Source organism: Zingiber officinale, chromosome 1A (genome assembly GCF_018446385.1).
Source record: "Zingiber officinale cultivar Zhangliang chromosome 1A, Zo_v1.1, whole genome shotgun sequence".
NCBI classification, from domain to species: domain Eukaryota; kingdom Viridiplantae; phylum Streptophyta; class Magnoliopsida; order Zingiberales; family Zingiberaceae; genus Zingiber; species Zingiber officinale.
In genome coordinates this window covers 58,541,279-58,558,119 of record NC_055987.1, presented here as the reverse complement: position 1 = coordinate 58,558,119, position 16,841 = coordinate 58,541,279, and the positions used below count along the sequence as shown (strand labels likewise).

Sequence of the window (16,841 nt, the reverse complement as noted above, 5' to 3'; positions counted from 1 at the left end):
ATGGCTTCTAGATGCTGCTTCCAATGGCTCCTACTCGCCCAAGCTGCTCTTACCGTAGCCGCCTCCTCTGATTCTTGTCACTTCCCAGCCGTTTTCAACTTCGGTGACTCCAACTCTGACACTGGTGGGTTATCGACCGCCTTTGGGGCGGCCCGCCATCCTACGATGAGTCCTTCTTTTGGCAAGCTGGTCGGTCGGAACTGCGATGGCCGTCTCCTCGTCGATTTCATCGGTACGTTCATTTGTTTATATCAATCTCAATTATAGCAATTGATAGTCTTCCACCATCTCACCTGCAAAACCATAATATTAATGCAGCGAGCAGCCTAGACCTCCCATTCCTCAGCACCTACCTCAACTCTATCGGCACCAACTTCTCTCACGGTGCGAACTTTGCCACGGCCGGGTCGACGATCAGGCAACCTTACGCCACACTGACCCAGTCTGGCTTCAGCCCCATCTCCATGGACGTCCAGACTTAGGAGTTCTCCCAGTTTAAATCTCGCTCCCAAGCATTTATCCAAAAAGGTACACAACAATACTAAAAATTCTTTATTTATTGGTTAATACAAAACTTAATCACTTGTTCATTAACTCCATGATACAATTCATATATTGTATTTAACCTTTTTTTTTTTATGAAATTGATGCATTCTTTTGCATTGCAGATCTAGAATCAACACACTATTAATACATGAATTCATAATACATAAATTAAATTACCGTTTGTGTGTAGGATTATTCAAGGATCAACTGCCGAAGGAAGAGTACTTCTCTCAAGCCCTATACACGATCAACATCGACCAAAATGATCTCACAGGGGGTTAGTTCAGAAACTAGACCACTAACGAAGTCAAATCAGCCATTCTGATATCTTGGACAAGTTTGTTCTTGCCATTCAGGTGGATTTAATTTCTTGATCTTTTGTAGTTAGTTCGTTTTCAAAATGTCAAATCTAATGCTAAAAAGAGTATTTTGTTTTGTCTGTATTTTTTATTGTGTTTGCAGAGCATTTACTAGGAGGGTGGAAGGTACTTTTGGATCCCCAACACTGGGGCTTTTGGCTGCCTCCCTTATGTTTTGGACCGGCTCACACTTAAAGCGCCGGAGGTGGATCGCTTTCGCTGTGGGCCACCCTTCGACAATGTGGCCCAGCTTTTCAACCGAAAGTTAAATCAGACTCTAGTTGACTGAGGAAGGATCTTCCGCTCGTCATCTTTACTTATGTAAATATTTACTCGGTCAAGCGCGAGCTCCTAAGCCATGCACACCAGCATGGTATGTAAGAATTACATTTAAATCCAAAATTCTAAACCTTAAACTCTTATAAATACGATTTTTGTAGGATTTGAGTTGTCACTCTTAGCGTGTTGTGGGCATGGTGGAAAGTACAACTACAATATAAATATCGGATGTGGATCGACAGTAGCAAAAAATGGAAAAGAGATAATGGTTGGGAAGGCATGTCAGATTCCATCGAAGAGGATCATTTGGGACGGAGTTCACTACACTGGCGCTGCCAACAAATAGATCTTTCAACAAATTATGGATGGAAAATTCTCGGATCCACTAGTTCCTTTACGGTTGGCTTGCAAAGCAAAGGCATAACGAACCGCTGATGCATTAGGTTTTAGCTTATTGATTTTAAATTTGAGTCAATCTTATTAGGAAGCTTAATAATTAAAAAATTGCCAATTATATTTATTTTTATTAGAATTGAAGTTTGATTTCTTTTACTGTAACTCTTTAGTATAAACATTTTTTGGAAATAAGTTATTGCGTAAATTCAACAAATTGTGGATGGAAAATTCTCGGATCCACCGGTTCCTTTACTGTTGGCTTGCAAAGCGAAGGCATAATGAACCGCTGATGCATTAGGTTTTAGTTTATTGATTTTAAATTTTATTTCATCTTGTTAGGAAGCTTGATAATTAATAAATTGTCAATTATATTTATTTTTATTAGAAGTGAAGTTTGATTTCTTTTACTGTAATTTTTTAATATAAACATTTTTCAAAAATAAGTTATTACGTATATTCAACAAATTATGGATGGAAAATTCTTGGATTAACCGATTCCTCTACGATTGGTTTGCAAACCGAAGACAATGAACTGCTGATGCATTAGGATTTAACTTATTGATTTTAAATTTTAGTCCATCTAACATAGGAAGCTTGATAATTAATAAATTGTCAATTATATTTATTTTTATTAGAAGTAAAGTTTGATTTCTTTTACGGTAACATTTTAGTATAAACATTTTTCAGAAATAAGTTATTATGTATATTCAACAAATTGTGGATAGAAAATTCTCAGATCCACCGCTTCCTCTACGGTTGGCTTGCAAAGCGAAGGCATAATGAACCGTGATGCATTAGGTTTTGACTTATTGATTTTAAATTTTAGTCGATGTTGTTAGGAAGCTTGATAATTAATAAATTCCCAATTATATTTATTTTTATTAGAAGTGAAGTTTGATTCCTTATAACATATATTTGTTATTGTGATAGTTTAAAGTATACATGATCTCGCCAGATCATAATTATCTCAATAAATATTATTTGTATGGTAAATCTTTGATAATTGAACTCTAAGCACCAATTTGAAATTTCAACCAATTGAACTAATCAATTTTTACTATTAAAATCAAATTAACTAAAAATACGATCGATAAAGAATTAATTAATTTAGTGGGTAACCAAATTAACTAATTTTTTAAAAAATAAAAATATTATAGTTTTTTAATAAAAATTTAATGGGTTTAATAAAAAAATAAAAATAACTTAATATTTAAGAAATTTCAACGTTTATGGTAAATCAAATTTGAATTTTAGTAAGTCGGTATTTTTTAATTTATAATTTGATGACTCATCCTCTAAAGCCACAATACAATAGAAAGAGACATGGTAATTTATCCGTGCACAATTAAATTCTCGGACAAACTTACACTGATAGTACTTGAACTATTGGGATAATTGGGATATCGTGTCAAGAGTCGTTGCATTCCTAAATTTATTATGGGCGTTGCATTTCTAAATTTATCATATGGACGATTAATTGGACTCGAGACCATATTGATGTTTTTTTTTAAAAAAAAAAACATAGGGTGATGGTCTTTTTACTATAATTGACAAATCATTTTATAATTTTTTACTCCAAAATAAAAAACTCATCAAATTTAAACCTATCTCTATGGTCACGTGTATTACATGCATACTCAATTATGTATATTAAGAAACAAAGAATTACAAGAGAAATAATGTCATTGTTAATGTGTTTTTTTGAAACTTTGAATCACTAGGTGACACTAACACATAAGGTTAAAGAATCCATAACCACTAGGGACCAGAAAATGACGTAGATTGGATTTTAGATGTGAAATGAGTAAATTAAATATAAAAAATTAAAAAATTATAAAAGAACCGATATGTATTAAATTTAATAGAGAAAATCATTTTATAATAAGTAATAAAAAAATTTCTTTGGACTGGACTACTAGAGTTCAAGACAATCCTTAAGCAGATCCGTCCTGACAACCACTTAGATATATTCCCTAAACAATCTTAAATACTCTAGAAAATGATATTCCTAGATAATATTTAAAATTGAAAGACAAGTTTGAAACCAATTAAACTCCATTAGAGAAATCATGAGTCCTCTTCTAAAATGCTTCAAGGGGCTTTGTGTAGTGAACTCAAATCGGTCTTCACCTAATCTACTCGTAATTTGTATAAAATTTCTAAAACACTTAATACATTATGTTTATGGAAGATTTAAGAATTTTATAAAAGACTTATATCAATTAAATTTCAAAAGAACAAGTTGCTACGATCTCAAACAAAGTGCATGTCCTATCTATCTTAAACATTCTCGAGCCTAATCAAGTAAATAACTTCTTGGTCGCAACAAAAAGAGGCCTTCAATACGATAAATATTTAATAATATTAATTAATCATAACTAACAATTACTTGCACAGTGATATTTAATCATAGTAATTAAATAATTGACAATAGATTTGTCAACAATTTTATGAGGATGTCGGCAACATGTTTAGCTTCATAATCAAATTCGACACAAGAACACCTCTTAGTTTCATATATATCTAATTAACTCATCGTTACTGATACCTGCACGATTCTAAGGGTTACAAACCAAACAAATTTATTTTAGAGTCACTTTGGCCATAACATAAAAGTTAAAATCAGCTCTCCAATAATCAAATTATTCCAAAGATAAATTATGAAAAAGTCAATCTTATCAACATTAAGAGAAAAAATAATCAAACTATTCCAAAGATAATTATGAAAAAGTCAATCTTATCAACATTTTTCTATATACAGGTTGAATGTTTTCCTCTATTTATACCACAACAATTCCATTCCAATTATCTCACTTCTCTTCTCCTTCTTCTCCATGGCTTCTAGCTACTGCCTCCAATGGCTCCTCCTCGCCCAAGCCCTTCTCATCGTAGCTGCCTCCTCTGATTCCTGCCACTTCCCGGCCATCTTCAACTTTGGCGACTCTAACTCTGACACTGGCGGGTTGTCGGCCGCCTTTGGGGCGACCCCGCCGCCCTATGGCGAGTCTTTCTTCGGCGAGCCGGTCGGTCGGTATTCTGATGGTCGCCTCCTCATCGATTTCATCGGTACATTTATTCATTTATCTCAATCTCAATTACGGCAATTGATAGTCTTCCACCATCTCACTCGCAAAATCATAATATTATTGCAGCGAGTAGTCTGGGCCTCCCGTTCCTCAGCGCCTACCTCAACTCTGTCGGCACCAACTTCTCTCACGGTGCGAACTTCGCCACGTCCGGGTCAACGATCAGGCAGCCTTACGCCACATTGAGCCAGTCTGGCTTCAGCCCCATCTCCATGGACGTCCAGACTTGGGAGTTCTCCCAATTTAAGTCTCGCTCCCAAGCACTCATCCAGCAAGATACATAATAATACTAAAATTAATACATAACAATTCATATATTGTACTTAACTTCTTTTTTTTTTTATGAAATTGATGACTTCTCTTGCATTGTAGATCTAGAATCAACTGACTAATACATGAATTCATAATACAGATATTAAATTACCCTTTGTGTGTAGGATTGTTCAAGGATCAACTGCCAAAGGAAGAATACTTCTCTCAAGCTCTATATACGATTGACATCGGCCAAAACGACCTCACGGAGAGTTACTTCATAAATTGGACTACTAAAGAAGTTAAATCGGCTATTCCTGATATCTTAGACAAGTTTGTTCTCGCCATTCAGGTGGATTTAATATCTTGATCTTTTGTAGTTTGTTCATTTTCAAGATATCAATGCTAATGCTAAGAAGAGTATTTTGTTTTATGTATTTTTTTTTTATTTTGGGTGTTTATAGAGCATTTACTGGGAAGGAGGAAGATACTTTTGGATTCACAACACTGGGCCTTTTGGCTGCCTCCCTTATGTTTTGGACCGGCTCACCCTTAAAGCGCCAGAGGTGGATCGCTTTGGCTGTGGGGCTCCCTTCAACGAAGTGGCCCAACTTTTTAACCGAAAGCTAAATCAGACTTTGAGTCGACTGAGGAAGGATCTCCCGCTCGGTGTCTTCACTTATGTGGATATTTACTCAATCAAGCGCGAGCTTCTAAGCCATGCGCACCAGCATGGTATGTAAGAATTGTATTTAAACCCTAAATTTAAATCTTAAATTCTTATAAATATGATTTTTGTAGGATTTGAGTTGCCACTCGTAGCGTGTTGCGGACATGGAGGAAAGTACAACTACAATATAAATATCGGATGTGGATCAACAGTGACAAGAAATGGAAAAGAGGTGATGGTTGGAAAGTCATGTCAGAATCCATCGAAGAGAATCATTTGGGACAGAGTTCACTACACTGACGCCGCCAACAAATGGATCTTTCAACAAATTGTGGATGGAAAATTCTCGGATCCACAGGTTCCTCTAACGTTGGCGTGCAAAGCGAAGATATAATGAGCCATTGATGCGTTAGGTTTTAGCTTATTGATTTTGAATTGTAGCCGATCTAGTTAGGAAGCTTGATAATTAATAAATTGCAATTATATTTATCTTTATTAGAAGTTAAGTTTGATTCCACTTTTTAGTATAATCTTTGGAAATAAGTTATTGCGTATATACATGTTTGCAATCTAAACCAATTTAAATATTCAAACAATTGAACTAATTATTTTTTATTATTAAAATCAAATAAATCATATTAAAGCAAATCAATTAATTTGGTCGGTAATCAAATTAATTGATTTTCTTTACAAAAAATATTTTATTTTTTAATAAAAACTTAATCAGTTTAATAAAATAATTAAAAAATCTTAATATTTTTATTTTTATTATTTAACTAAAAAATAGCTTAAGTGATTTTTAAAATTCAAAATATTTAATCAGAATAATTGATATTTAGAAAATCGAATAAATTGATTCAAAACGAAGAAAAGATCTGATCTTATCGGTCGAGCTATTACAGCAACAGTCGAATATCTGAATGGTCTTGCAAAAGATATTATACTCGTGGATTTCACGTTTTCAAAAAATACACGCATAAAGAGTAAGTGAAGTGGAGTAAAGAAAAAGATAAAAAGACAATGCTAACATAACCAAGTTTTACTTGGTTCGGAGCCTCCAGCGACTCCTACTCCAAGGCTATGTAAGAGTACTTTCGTTGGGCAATCACTAATGAATCAAAAGATTACAAGAGTGATTATAATTTGAGTATAAGTAACTTGAATAATAAAAGTAATACTAATGACTTGGAGAACTAGATCTTCAGTGTAGTCATCGTCATAGTAGCTTTCGGGCATTGTAGAGATCTCTTTGAAGTAGCTCACAAGAGCGAAAGATGTTTGAAATGATGTATTTAAGCTGCTAGTCAAAGCCTCCTTTTATAGCACCATCCCAGGTGCCCAGACTATGCTGACATGGTGAGCTCTCATCAAAACTTCATCCTCGAAATTTATCCACGTCGAAGACCCCAAACCCCCTCTGAATGTCCGGACTGTTGATGTGGGTCGGCCAGTCATCGTGCTCCAGCTCAGCATGTCGATGAGTTTTTAGTTATCCAGGCATTGGATCTACTCCAGGTGCTTGGACCACCCAAGTGCCTAGCCAGGAACGGGAGCTCCCTTTGTGAAGCTTGTCGGGGCGCTTGGAGCAACTCTAGGTGCCTAGAGTCCAAGCACTTGGAGTTCAGGCGCCCAGACAAACTTCTTACAAATCCTTCTTTCTACAAAATATAGTTGGTCCAAGCAACAAATATATAAAGAATAATAAGTTTTGACAGTCTCTAGACTGTCCAGTCTTGACTTTCAGACTGGACAGTCTAGAGACGGTCAAAACTTATTATAGTTGGTCCAACAAATATATAGTTGGTCAAGACTGGACAGTCTAGAGACTTTCAGTTTCACAAAAACTCTAGGTCAGACAGATGCCTACTATTCCCTCTTCGGGGAATGCTTCCTCACCTACTCCTCTCAGGAAAGATTATCTTTTTCCAGACCGATCTTCCAGACCATCTAGACTTTTGCTCAACATCTGAGACATCAGGACTTCTTACTAGATATTCGATCCCTGACCCATCCAGTCTTCTACCTAGTGTCTGCGACCCCCAGGACTTCACCTAGAATCCTTGGCCTTAAGATTTCACCCAACATCCTCGACCCACCAAGATTTTGCCCAGTCCCCTGGATTAGGACTTTGTTACCTAATCATAGATAGGACTTTCTACCTATCTAGCTTTAATTAGGATTTTTTTTGCACACTTAGTTCAACTTGTTAGAATAACAAGAAACCATAACTTTGAATTCTTTGCTATAATCAAAACTTAGGTTTGATCATCTGGTACTTCCTGCACTAACAATCTCCCCCTTTTAATTATGACAACATAATTCAAAGTTAAGTAAAACATAACAACAATTAATGTAACATAAGTAAGGAAATAAAATAATTTGATAACAAAGTAAAGATGCTCCCTCTTAATTTAACACTCAGAAAAAATTTATTTATTATGTTATGTTTGACTTAACTTTTAACTTTTCTTTCTCCTTTTGACATATATCAAAAATAATACTACGTAAAAAAAAGTTGTTAACATGTAAAGATAGTACTTAATTTTGAAAAAAAAACTAACTTTTAATCTTTTTTCAAAAATTTAACTTTAAGCTCCCCTGAAATCATCACTTTCACTTTCTTTTTAAAATACTTAGTTTTAAAAAAAGTTTCTTTACTAAACATTTAGCTAATTACTTAAAAAGAATTTTATTAAAAAAATAATTTTGCTAAATACTTAGATTTAAAATGAGGTTTCTTGGAAAAATACTTACTTAGCTTTGGAAAGGATTTCTTACTTAGCTTTTAAAAAATAATTTTCTTGTAAAAACACTTAGCTAAATACATAGCTTTTGAAAAGAATTTTTTTTTTAAAAAAAAAACTTAGATAAATACCTAGCTTCAGAAAGGATTTCTTTAAAATTATGAAGAATTAGTTGATTTTGACAAAGCTTAACTTATAAACCTTCTTTTTAAAAAGAAAAACTTAACTTTTGAAAATATTTAATTTTTAAAAATATTTAATTTTTGAAAATATTTAATTTTAAAAATATTTCTCTCCTTAAACAATTTTGAAGTTATTTTAGGGGATAGTGAGCTTAAGTGATTTAATTAAAGCCTTGATTAATGACTATAATCCTAGAGTCCAAGAATGAAAAATATAAGTTTAAAAATATAAAAGTAATTATTGATTTTCTAGAATTTTCATCTCATCTTTTCTAAGTTATCAAATATGTTAAGCTTATTTGTTTGTGTGAGATAGAGTTAATCTTAATTTTAAAGTTAATTTTGAGTTTGAAAATATTATCTCTGAATTTAAAAATTATTTTACTTTTAATAAAAAATATTTAAGTTTGAATTAAAAAAATATATTTAAGCTTTGGTTTCAAAATATTTAAGTTTTAAGATATTTAAGTTTCAAAAATATTTAAGTTTGAATTTTAGAAAATATTTAAGTTTAAATTTTGAAAAAATTTTAAGTTTAAATTTTGAAAAATATTTAAGCTTGAATTTTAAAAAATATTTAAGTTTAAGTTTTTTGAATATTTAAGTTTGAATTTTGAAAAATATTTAAGTTTGAATTTTAAAAAATATTTAAATTTAAATTTTAAAAATATTTAAGTTTGAATTTTCTGAATATTTAATTTTGAATTTTAAAACATATTTAAGTTTAAGTTTTTTGAATATTTAAGTTTGAATTTTGAAAAATATTTAAGTTTGAATTTTAAAAAATATTTAAATTTAAAATTTTAAAAATATTTAAGTTTGAATTTTGAAAAATATTTAAGTTTGAGTTTTTTGAATATTTAAGTTTGATTAATTTGAATTAGATTTACTTTTATTTAAAGATTAAGTTTGATTAGGTTTAAGTTAACTAATTTAAGTTTGATTTACTTTCATTTCACCCTTTTTCTAGATTGTCAATCAGGGAACCTTATCTATTTTTCCCTTGCCTTTGGCTTGGGACTTACCCTTACCTTTGGACTTCCATTTACCTTTGTCTTTTTGCACTATCAAAATGGTACTAGATTTTGCCTTCTTAAGATTGAATTTGCAGTTCTCAACATGCTCAACATCTCAAGCAACGGTTTGTCAATTTCATTCATGTTGTAGTTCATGAAAAATTAATTGTAGCTCTTAGGCAACGACTGCAGAATAAGGTCAGTGGCTAATTCTTAGCCCAATGGAAATCTCAATTGTTATAGGTTTTCTAAATACCCAATCATTTTGAGCGCATATGGTCCTATGGGACTTCCTTCTTGTATCTTGCATTGAAATAGAGCCTTAGAGATCTCAAATCTCTCATGTCTTACTTGTCCATGATATAGTTGTCTAAGATGTTCAACCATATCATAAGCATCCATATTCTCATGTTGCTTCTGAAGCTCAGAGTTCATGGTGGTAAGCATAAGGCATGATACATCTAATGCATCATCTTGATATTTCTTATAAGCATCCTTATCAGCTCTAGTGGCAGTAGTGGGGGTTGTTTTAGGAATGGGCTACTCTAGGATTATAGTTTGTTGGAGCAATCTCGATGGTTCATGTGACCATGTGTTTTAATGTTTGGGCAAATGATTTAAGTTAGGTTTACCCTTGTATTTGATATGTGTATGTGAGTGTGCAAGTTTGCAGGATACACATATGACTTAACTTGATGGCTTTGGGTCCGGTGAAGGATGGAGCATCCGAGAGACCGTGGATAAGGCAGTAAGGACAAGAGCCGAGGGAAGTACACTTCGAGGCATACGCGAAGGATGGCATTGGAACAAGAAGTTGGCTTAAATGTATTCGAGGGACGAGAGCCAAAGGAAGAAGGCTTAAAGGCAAGAGGTTAAGGTTGTAAGGAAGGGTCAAGTGAGTCATGAGGGTACGAGTGCATGAGAGATTGTGCTCACGGTAAAATCTTAGAGGTTACTGTAGCAATCAATGGGGGTAATGTAGTAGTCAACGAATATTGTAGTAGTCAATGGTAGTGTAGTAGTCGATTGGTGTACTATAGCAGTTGATTGGTGCACTGTAGCAGTCGACTGGTAAAGAGTCATTAGCAAAATCACAAATTCTATGAAGTACCATTGGGTTGGCACCAGTCGACTGGAGCAAAGACCAATCAACTGGTAATAGTAAAATAGCAAGGTTGTTTCTTCCCAAGCTATATAAAATGGAGCTTGGGATGACTGACCAAGGTAATAAAATTAGTAGTGGTTGTTAGAGTGTATACTAAAAGTCTAGCTTTTTGTAAACATTTATTTTGAAATAAAGAATCACATTGGTCAAATGTCTACATTTATATGCTAAGTGTAGTTATTCAATTAATTTATATTGTAGATAACATGATGTGTGGTGTCACATACAGAAGATCATGTTATCAATTCCTTATAAATTATAAACAGTAGCTCATGACTAAGATGGAAAGGAACAAACCATTGGAATAATCATAGTGTAATTTGATATTAGTTTATCTTAAGTATAAAATTACACTAGTATACTCTGAGTATATTGAACAGGACCATTTAAGGTAAGTTCTTTTTATACTGGCTGCATAAAAGAACAAGACCTTTGTTATTATGGAAGTGTGTGTTGGTTGATACTCGGAATATCATATCGGTTACCCTGTACAAAAATTTTGTACAAGTCCTGAACCATTCCTAACAACCTATTGTGTTCTTTAGAAATTAAATTAGGAATCGCAAGCGGAACTTAACATTATTGATTCCAAATTTAACTTATCTGTTCTTAAAGGTTTAGACTTGGATCGCAAATGATACTTAACATTATTGATCCAAATTCACCCATGTTACAAATTCAATTAAATATTAATTTCAGAGATTGGCTTCTAGGTTAAATATGGTGAGGTACTAGGCCTTCTTGGGTATGGGAGCATCCACCACTTCCTAGACAAAGCCTTTCAACGAAATTTAATATTTAATTTCCTTATAGTGACTTTAGGTTTAACCAAAAGGAACAATCGAATCACAAGATCGAAAAAAAAACAAAAGAACACAAACTCGAATCACAAATTCGAAACCTAGAATCATATGCCTCTTGTGTTTGGTATTTCAAAATCTATACAAAGAAAACTAGTATGATGCGGAATAGAATTACTAGTTATACCTTTCTTTGTAAGCAACAACCTCTTGATCTTCTATCATATTCCTCTTCTTATCTTGGACGTTGTGTGGGTGACGATCTACCAAGACAAGAACCACCACCACCTTCCTCTTTGCAAGTTTCGGCCACCAACCTTCAAGCTCTAAGGGATGCTAGAACAAAGGCTCCTTTCTCTCCTTCTTCTCCAACCAAAATCCGGCCACCACAAGAGCTCCAAGAGAGGGTGCCACTGGCCACTAAAGAAGAAGAGAAAAGGAAGACTAGGGGCCGACCACACCAAGGAAGAGAAGAGAGGGAATAATAGATGTTAGGTTATGAGGTGAGGCACCTCTACCCTCTCTTTTATATTCCTTGGTCTTGGCATATAAGGAACGTTTTAATAAAAACTTCCTTATTCTCCTTGCCAACAAAAGGAAAATTTAAATAACAATTTCCTTTTAAACTTCAATGGTCGGCCACCATCTTGAGCTCCAAAAAAGGAAAGTTTTAAAAATAAAATTAAAACTTCCTAATTTGTTTTCAGAAATTTTTAAAATAAAATTTCTCTTTTAAAAATTCCCGTCATGGTTGGTTATAAAAGGAAACTTTTATAAATTAAAATCTCTCTATTAAAACATGTGGATGATTACAAAAAGGAAAGTTTTCTCCAAAATTAAAATCTTTCTTTCAATCTACAAATAAGGAAAGATATCAAATCTTTCTCTTAATCTTTTGTAGAAAGCTATAAAAGGAAAGATTTATAATTTTTAAAACTCTCTTTTAAATCATGAGCATGGTTAAAAAAGGAAAGTTTTATCAAAAATTAAAATCTTCCTTTTAACTACAAATAAGGAAAGATATCAAACATTTCTCTTAATCATTTGTAGAAAACTATAAAAGGAAATATTTAAATTTTAAACTCTCTTTTAAAACATGTTTCCACATAAAAAAAGATTTTAAAAATAAAATCCTTTTATTTTTTATTGTGGTCGGCCACCACCTTAGCTTGGGTTCAAGCTAGGGTCGGCCACCTAAGCAAACTAATTCACCTTGGTTTGTCTGGCCCTAAGCTTGGGCTCTAAGCTAGGCTTGTCCGGCCACCTTAAGGTGGGTAAGAAGGTGGGTATATGTGGGTATAATACTTTATAAATAAGAGGCTACGATAGAGACCGAGAGGAGGAATTGGTTTTGGTCTCCCGATGAAATTAAGCTTCCCGTGTTCGCCTTGAACACCCAACTTAATTTCATCAATAATAATTCATACCACTAAAGAATTATTATTGAACTACCGCACCAATCCCAAATTACATTTTGGGCTCCTTCTTATCATGAGTGTGTTAGTCTCCCTGTGTTTAAGATATAGAATGCCCACTAATTAAATGAGTTACTGACAACTCACTTAATTAATATCTTAGTCCAAGAGTAGTACCACTCAACCTTATCATCATGACGGACTAAGTCCACTTGCAGGGTTTACATGGCAATTCTTATGAGCTCCTCTTGGGGACATTATCAACCTAGATTACTAGGACACAGTTTCCTTCTATAATCAACAACACATACTATAAATAATATCATTTCCCAACTTATCGGCCTCTTGATTTATCGAGCTAAATCTCACCCTTTGATAAGTCAAAGAAATAAATACTAAGTACACAAGCTTGTTACTATATCTGGATTAAGAGCACACACTTCCATAATATCAAAGGTCTAGTTTTTTTTTATTAAGTCAGTATAAAAAGAACTTTCCTTAAATGAACCAGCTCAATACACTCAGAGTGTACTAGTGTAATTTTATAGTTATGATAAATTAATACCAAATTACACTACGACTATTCCAATGGTTTATTCCTTTCCATCTTAGCCGTGAGCTACTGTTTATAATTTATAAGGAATTGATAACATGATCTTCTGTGTGTGACACCACACACCATGTTATCTATAATATAAATTAATTGAACGACTACACTTAGCATATAAATGTAGACATTTGACCAATGTGATTCTTTATTTCAAAATAGATGTTTACAAACAGTTAGGCTTTTAGTATACACTCTAACAGTGTGTGCTCTTAATTATGATATAATAACAAGCACATATACTCAATATTCATTTCTTTAATTTATCAAAGGGTGTGATTTAGTTTGATAAATCAATAGGCCCGATAAGTTGGGAAATGGTATTATTTATATGGTGTGTTGTTGATTATAGAATGAAACTGTGTTCTTGTAATCTAGGTTGATGATGTCCCCAAGAGGAGCTCATAAGAATTGCCATGTAAACCCTACAGGTGGACTTAGTCCGACATGACGATAAGGTTGAATGGTACTACTCTTGGAGCTAGATATTAATTAAATGAGTTGTCAGTAACTCATTTAATTAGTGGGCATTCTATATCTTAAACACAGGGAGATTAACACACTCATGATAAGAAGGAGCCCATATATTAATATGGGATTGGTGCGGTAGTTCAATAATAACTCTTTAGTGGTATGAGTTATAATTGATGAACTCGAGTTGAGTGTTTGGGGCGAACACGGGAAGCTCAAGTTCATCAAGATACCAAAACTAATTCCTCCTCTCGGTCCCTGTCGTAGCCTCTTATTTATAAAGTCTTATACCCACCCATACCCACCTTAAGGTGGCCAGCCAAGCCTAGCTAGGAGCCCAAGTTAGGGCTGGCCAAACCAAGGTGAGTTGGTGGTCGACCCTAGCTTGAACCGAAGCTTAGGTGGTCAGCCAAAACAAAATAAATTAAAAAGATTATATTTTTAAAATCTTTTCTTATGTGGAAGCCATGGTTTTAAAAGAGAGTTTAAAATTTAAATCTTTCCTTTTATAGATTTTTACAAAAAATTAAGAGAAAGGTTTGATATCTTTCCTTATTTATTGTTAAAAAGAAGATTATAATTTTTTGATAAAACTTTCCTTTTTTAAACATCCTCATGATTTTGAAAGAGAGTTTTAAAATTTAAATATTTCCTTTTATAGTTTCTACAAAATATTAAGAAAAGATTTGATATCTTTCCTTATTTGTAGATTCAAAGAAAGATTTTAATTTTAGAGAAAACTTTTCTTTTTGTAAATCATCCGCATGTTTTAATAGAGAGATTTTAATTTATAAAAGTTTCCTTTTATGACCAACCATGAAGGGAATTTTTAAAAGAGAAATTTTTATTAGGAAGTTTTAATTTTGTGTTTAAAACTTTCCTTCCTTGGAGGATTAGATATGGTCGGCCATATTAATAGAGAAAAGGATTTTTAATTAGTTAAATTTTCCTTTTCAATGGCAAAGAAAATAAGGAAGTTTTTATTAAAACTTTCCTTATTTGCCAAGACCAAGGAATATAAAAGATAGGGTAGAGGTGCCTCACCTCACAACAATAATATACATCTAGTATTCCTCTCTTCTCTTCCTTGTGGTGGTCGGCCCTCATCTTCTTCCTCTCCTCCTTTTCTTCTTCATTGGTGGCCGGCGGCATCAACCCTCAAGGAGCTTGTTGGTGGCCAGATTTTGCTTGGAGAAGAAGTAGAGAAAGGAGTCTTTGTTTCTTTGCATCCCTTGGAGCTTGGTTGGTAGCCGAAGACCTTCATCTCTAGGAGATTGTTGTTGGCCGAAACTTGAAAGGAGAAGAAGGAGGCTTGGGTGGATTCTCGTCTTGGTAGATCATCACCCACACGACGTCCGAGATAAGAAGAGGAATATGGCAGAAGATCGTGAGGTCTATAAGCTATAAAAAGTATAACTAGTTATTAGTTTCCGCATCATAACTAGTTCATCCTTTTATTTAGATCTTGAAATACCAAACACAAGAGGCTAATGAATCTAGGTAATCAAATTTATGTTTTCGATTTTGTATTTCTTTTGTTTTTCGAACTTGTGATTCGATTATTCTTTTTGGTTAAACCAAGGGTTACTATAAGGAAATTAAATATTAAATTTCATTGAAAGACTTTGTCTAGGAAGTGGGGATGCTCCCATACCCAAGAAGGTCTAGTGTCTCGCCATGTTTAACTTAGAAGTCGATCTCTGAAATTAATATTTAATTGAATTTGTAACATGGGTGGATTTGGATCAATAATGTTAAACATCGTTTGCGATCCAAGTCTAAACCACTAAGAACAGATAGATTGAATTTGGAATCAATAATGTTAAGTTCCGTTTGTGATTCCAAATTTAATTTCTAAAGAACACAATAGGTTGTTAGGAATGGTTCAGGACTTGTACAAAATTTTTGTACAGGGGAACCGGTACGATATTCCGAGTAGCAACCAACAATTGGTATCAGAACTAGGGTTTACCTCTGCGTGTTTGGTTTTTAGTTTAATTATGCACATATTATACATAATTTAGGCAGGATAATAGTAGGATATGCTAACTCTGTGGTTGCAGGCTCCAACTATTATGGTTTATAGAGATTGTGTGTGATTTGACCCTTGGACATGTCAAGGATATTTTATTTGTGTGCATGATTATATGTATTAAATACAATAGGAGTTGTATTAGTTTTAGGATTTTACATTTTTGTTTCGATCTAGATTACATGTACATTCCTTTGTAGAATATAGGATCGATATATGTAAAATTCTATTTTTATCGCAGATCGTATCCTTGCGAGGCGTGGTACTATTTGTGGACCAAAGGCGTGGCGAAAAAAGAAGCAAGATAGATGCGGGGACTAGACCCGATTGCGGTGGTTAAAGATGGCAGTAACTAGGGTTGACAGCACACGGAGGGCAATAATGGAAGAAGCCATAATAGTTGGAAAATTAATTTCCATATTTATTGCTTTTATTTACTGTGATGTGTGCTTGCATGGTTAAAATTCCTCACCTTAAATAATTAAGTGGGAGAGGGATTAGTAAATAAATTCCACGGTCTCCATTACTGGTTTGTAAGTGATGCAACAAACTTGCGTGTTGGCTCTGAGTGCCTCCCTCCACAACGGATGAGTTTATTTACAGATCACTAGGTCAAACTTCTTTTATGGATGATTTTTAGGAAATTATTTAGGAGTGTGTGATCTTCGCCAACTGAAGGGGCACAATCCTATTTAATGGACTAAGTATCAAGTAATGATATACACTTAGACACATTTAATAGTATCCTCCCCAACGGAGTCACTGCTATTATTTGTGTGACCAAAGGGATACCAACTATTAATTTTATTTGTCATAAAGTT

At 33.6% G+C, this 16,841-nt stretch overlaps 1 protein-coding gene across 1 annotated transcript; it reads left to right on the top strand.

Moving 5' to 3' along the window:
* Positions 1 to 6,023, top strand: LOC121998073 (alpha-L-fucosidase 3-like). The gene is made up of 8 exons (XM_042552819.1): positions 1 to 232; positions 319 to 418; positions 1,009 to 1,110; positions 4,342 to 4,646; positions 4,733 to 4,939; positions 5,098 to 5,270; positions 5,383 to 5,653; positions 5,720 to 6,023. Exons 1-8 carry the CDS (start codon positions 1 to 3, stop codon positions 5,980 to 5,982), a joined length of 1,653 nt encoding a protein of 550 aa, XP_042408753.1. The 3' UTR covers positions 5,983 to 6,023.
* The last annotated feature ends 10,818 nt before the right edge of the window (positions 6,024 to 16,841 follow it).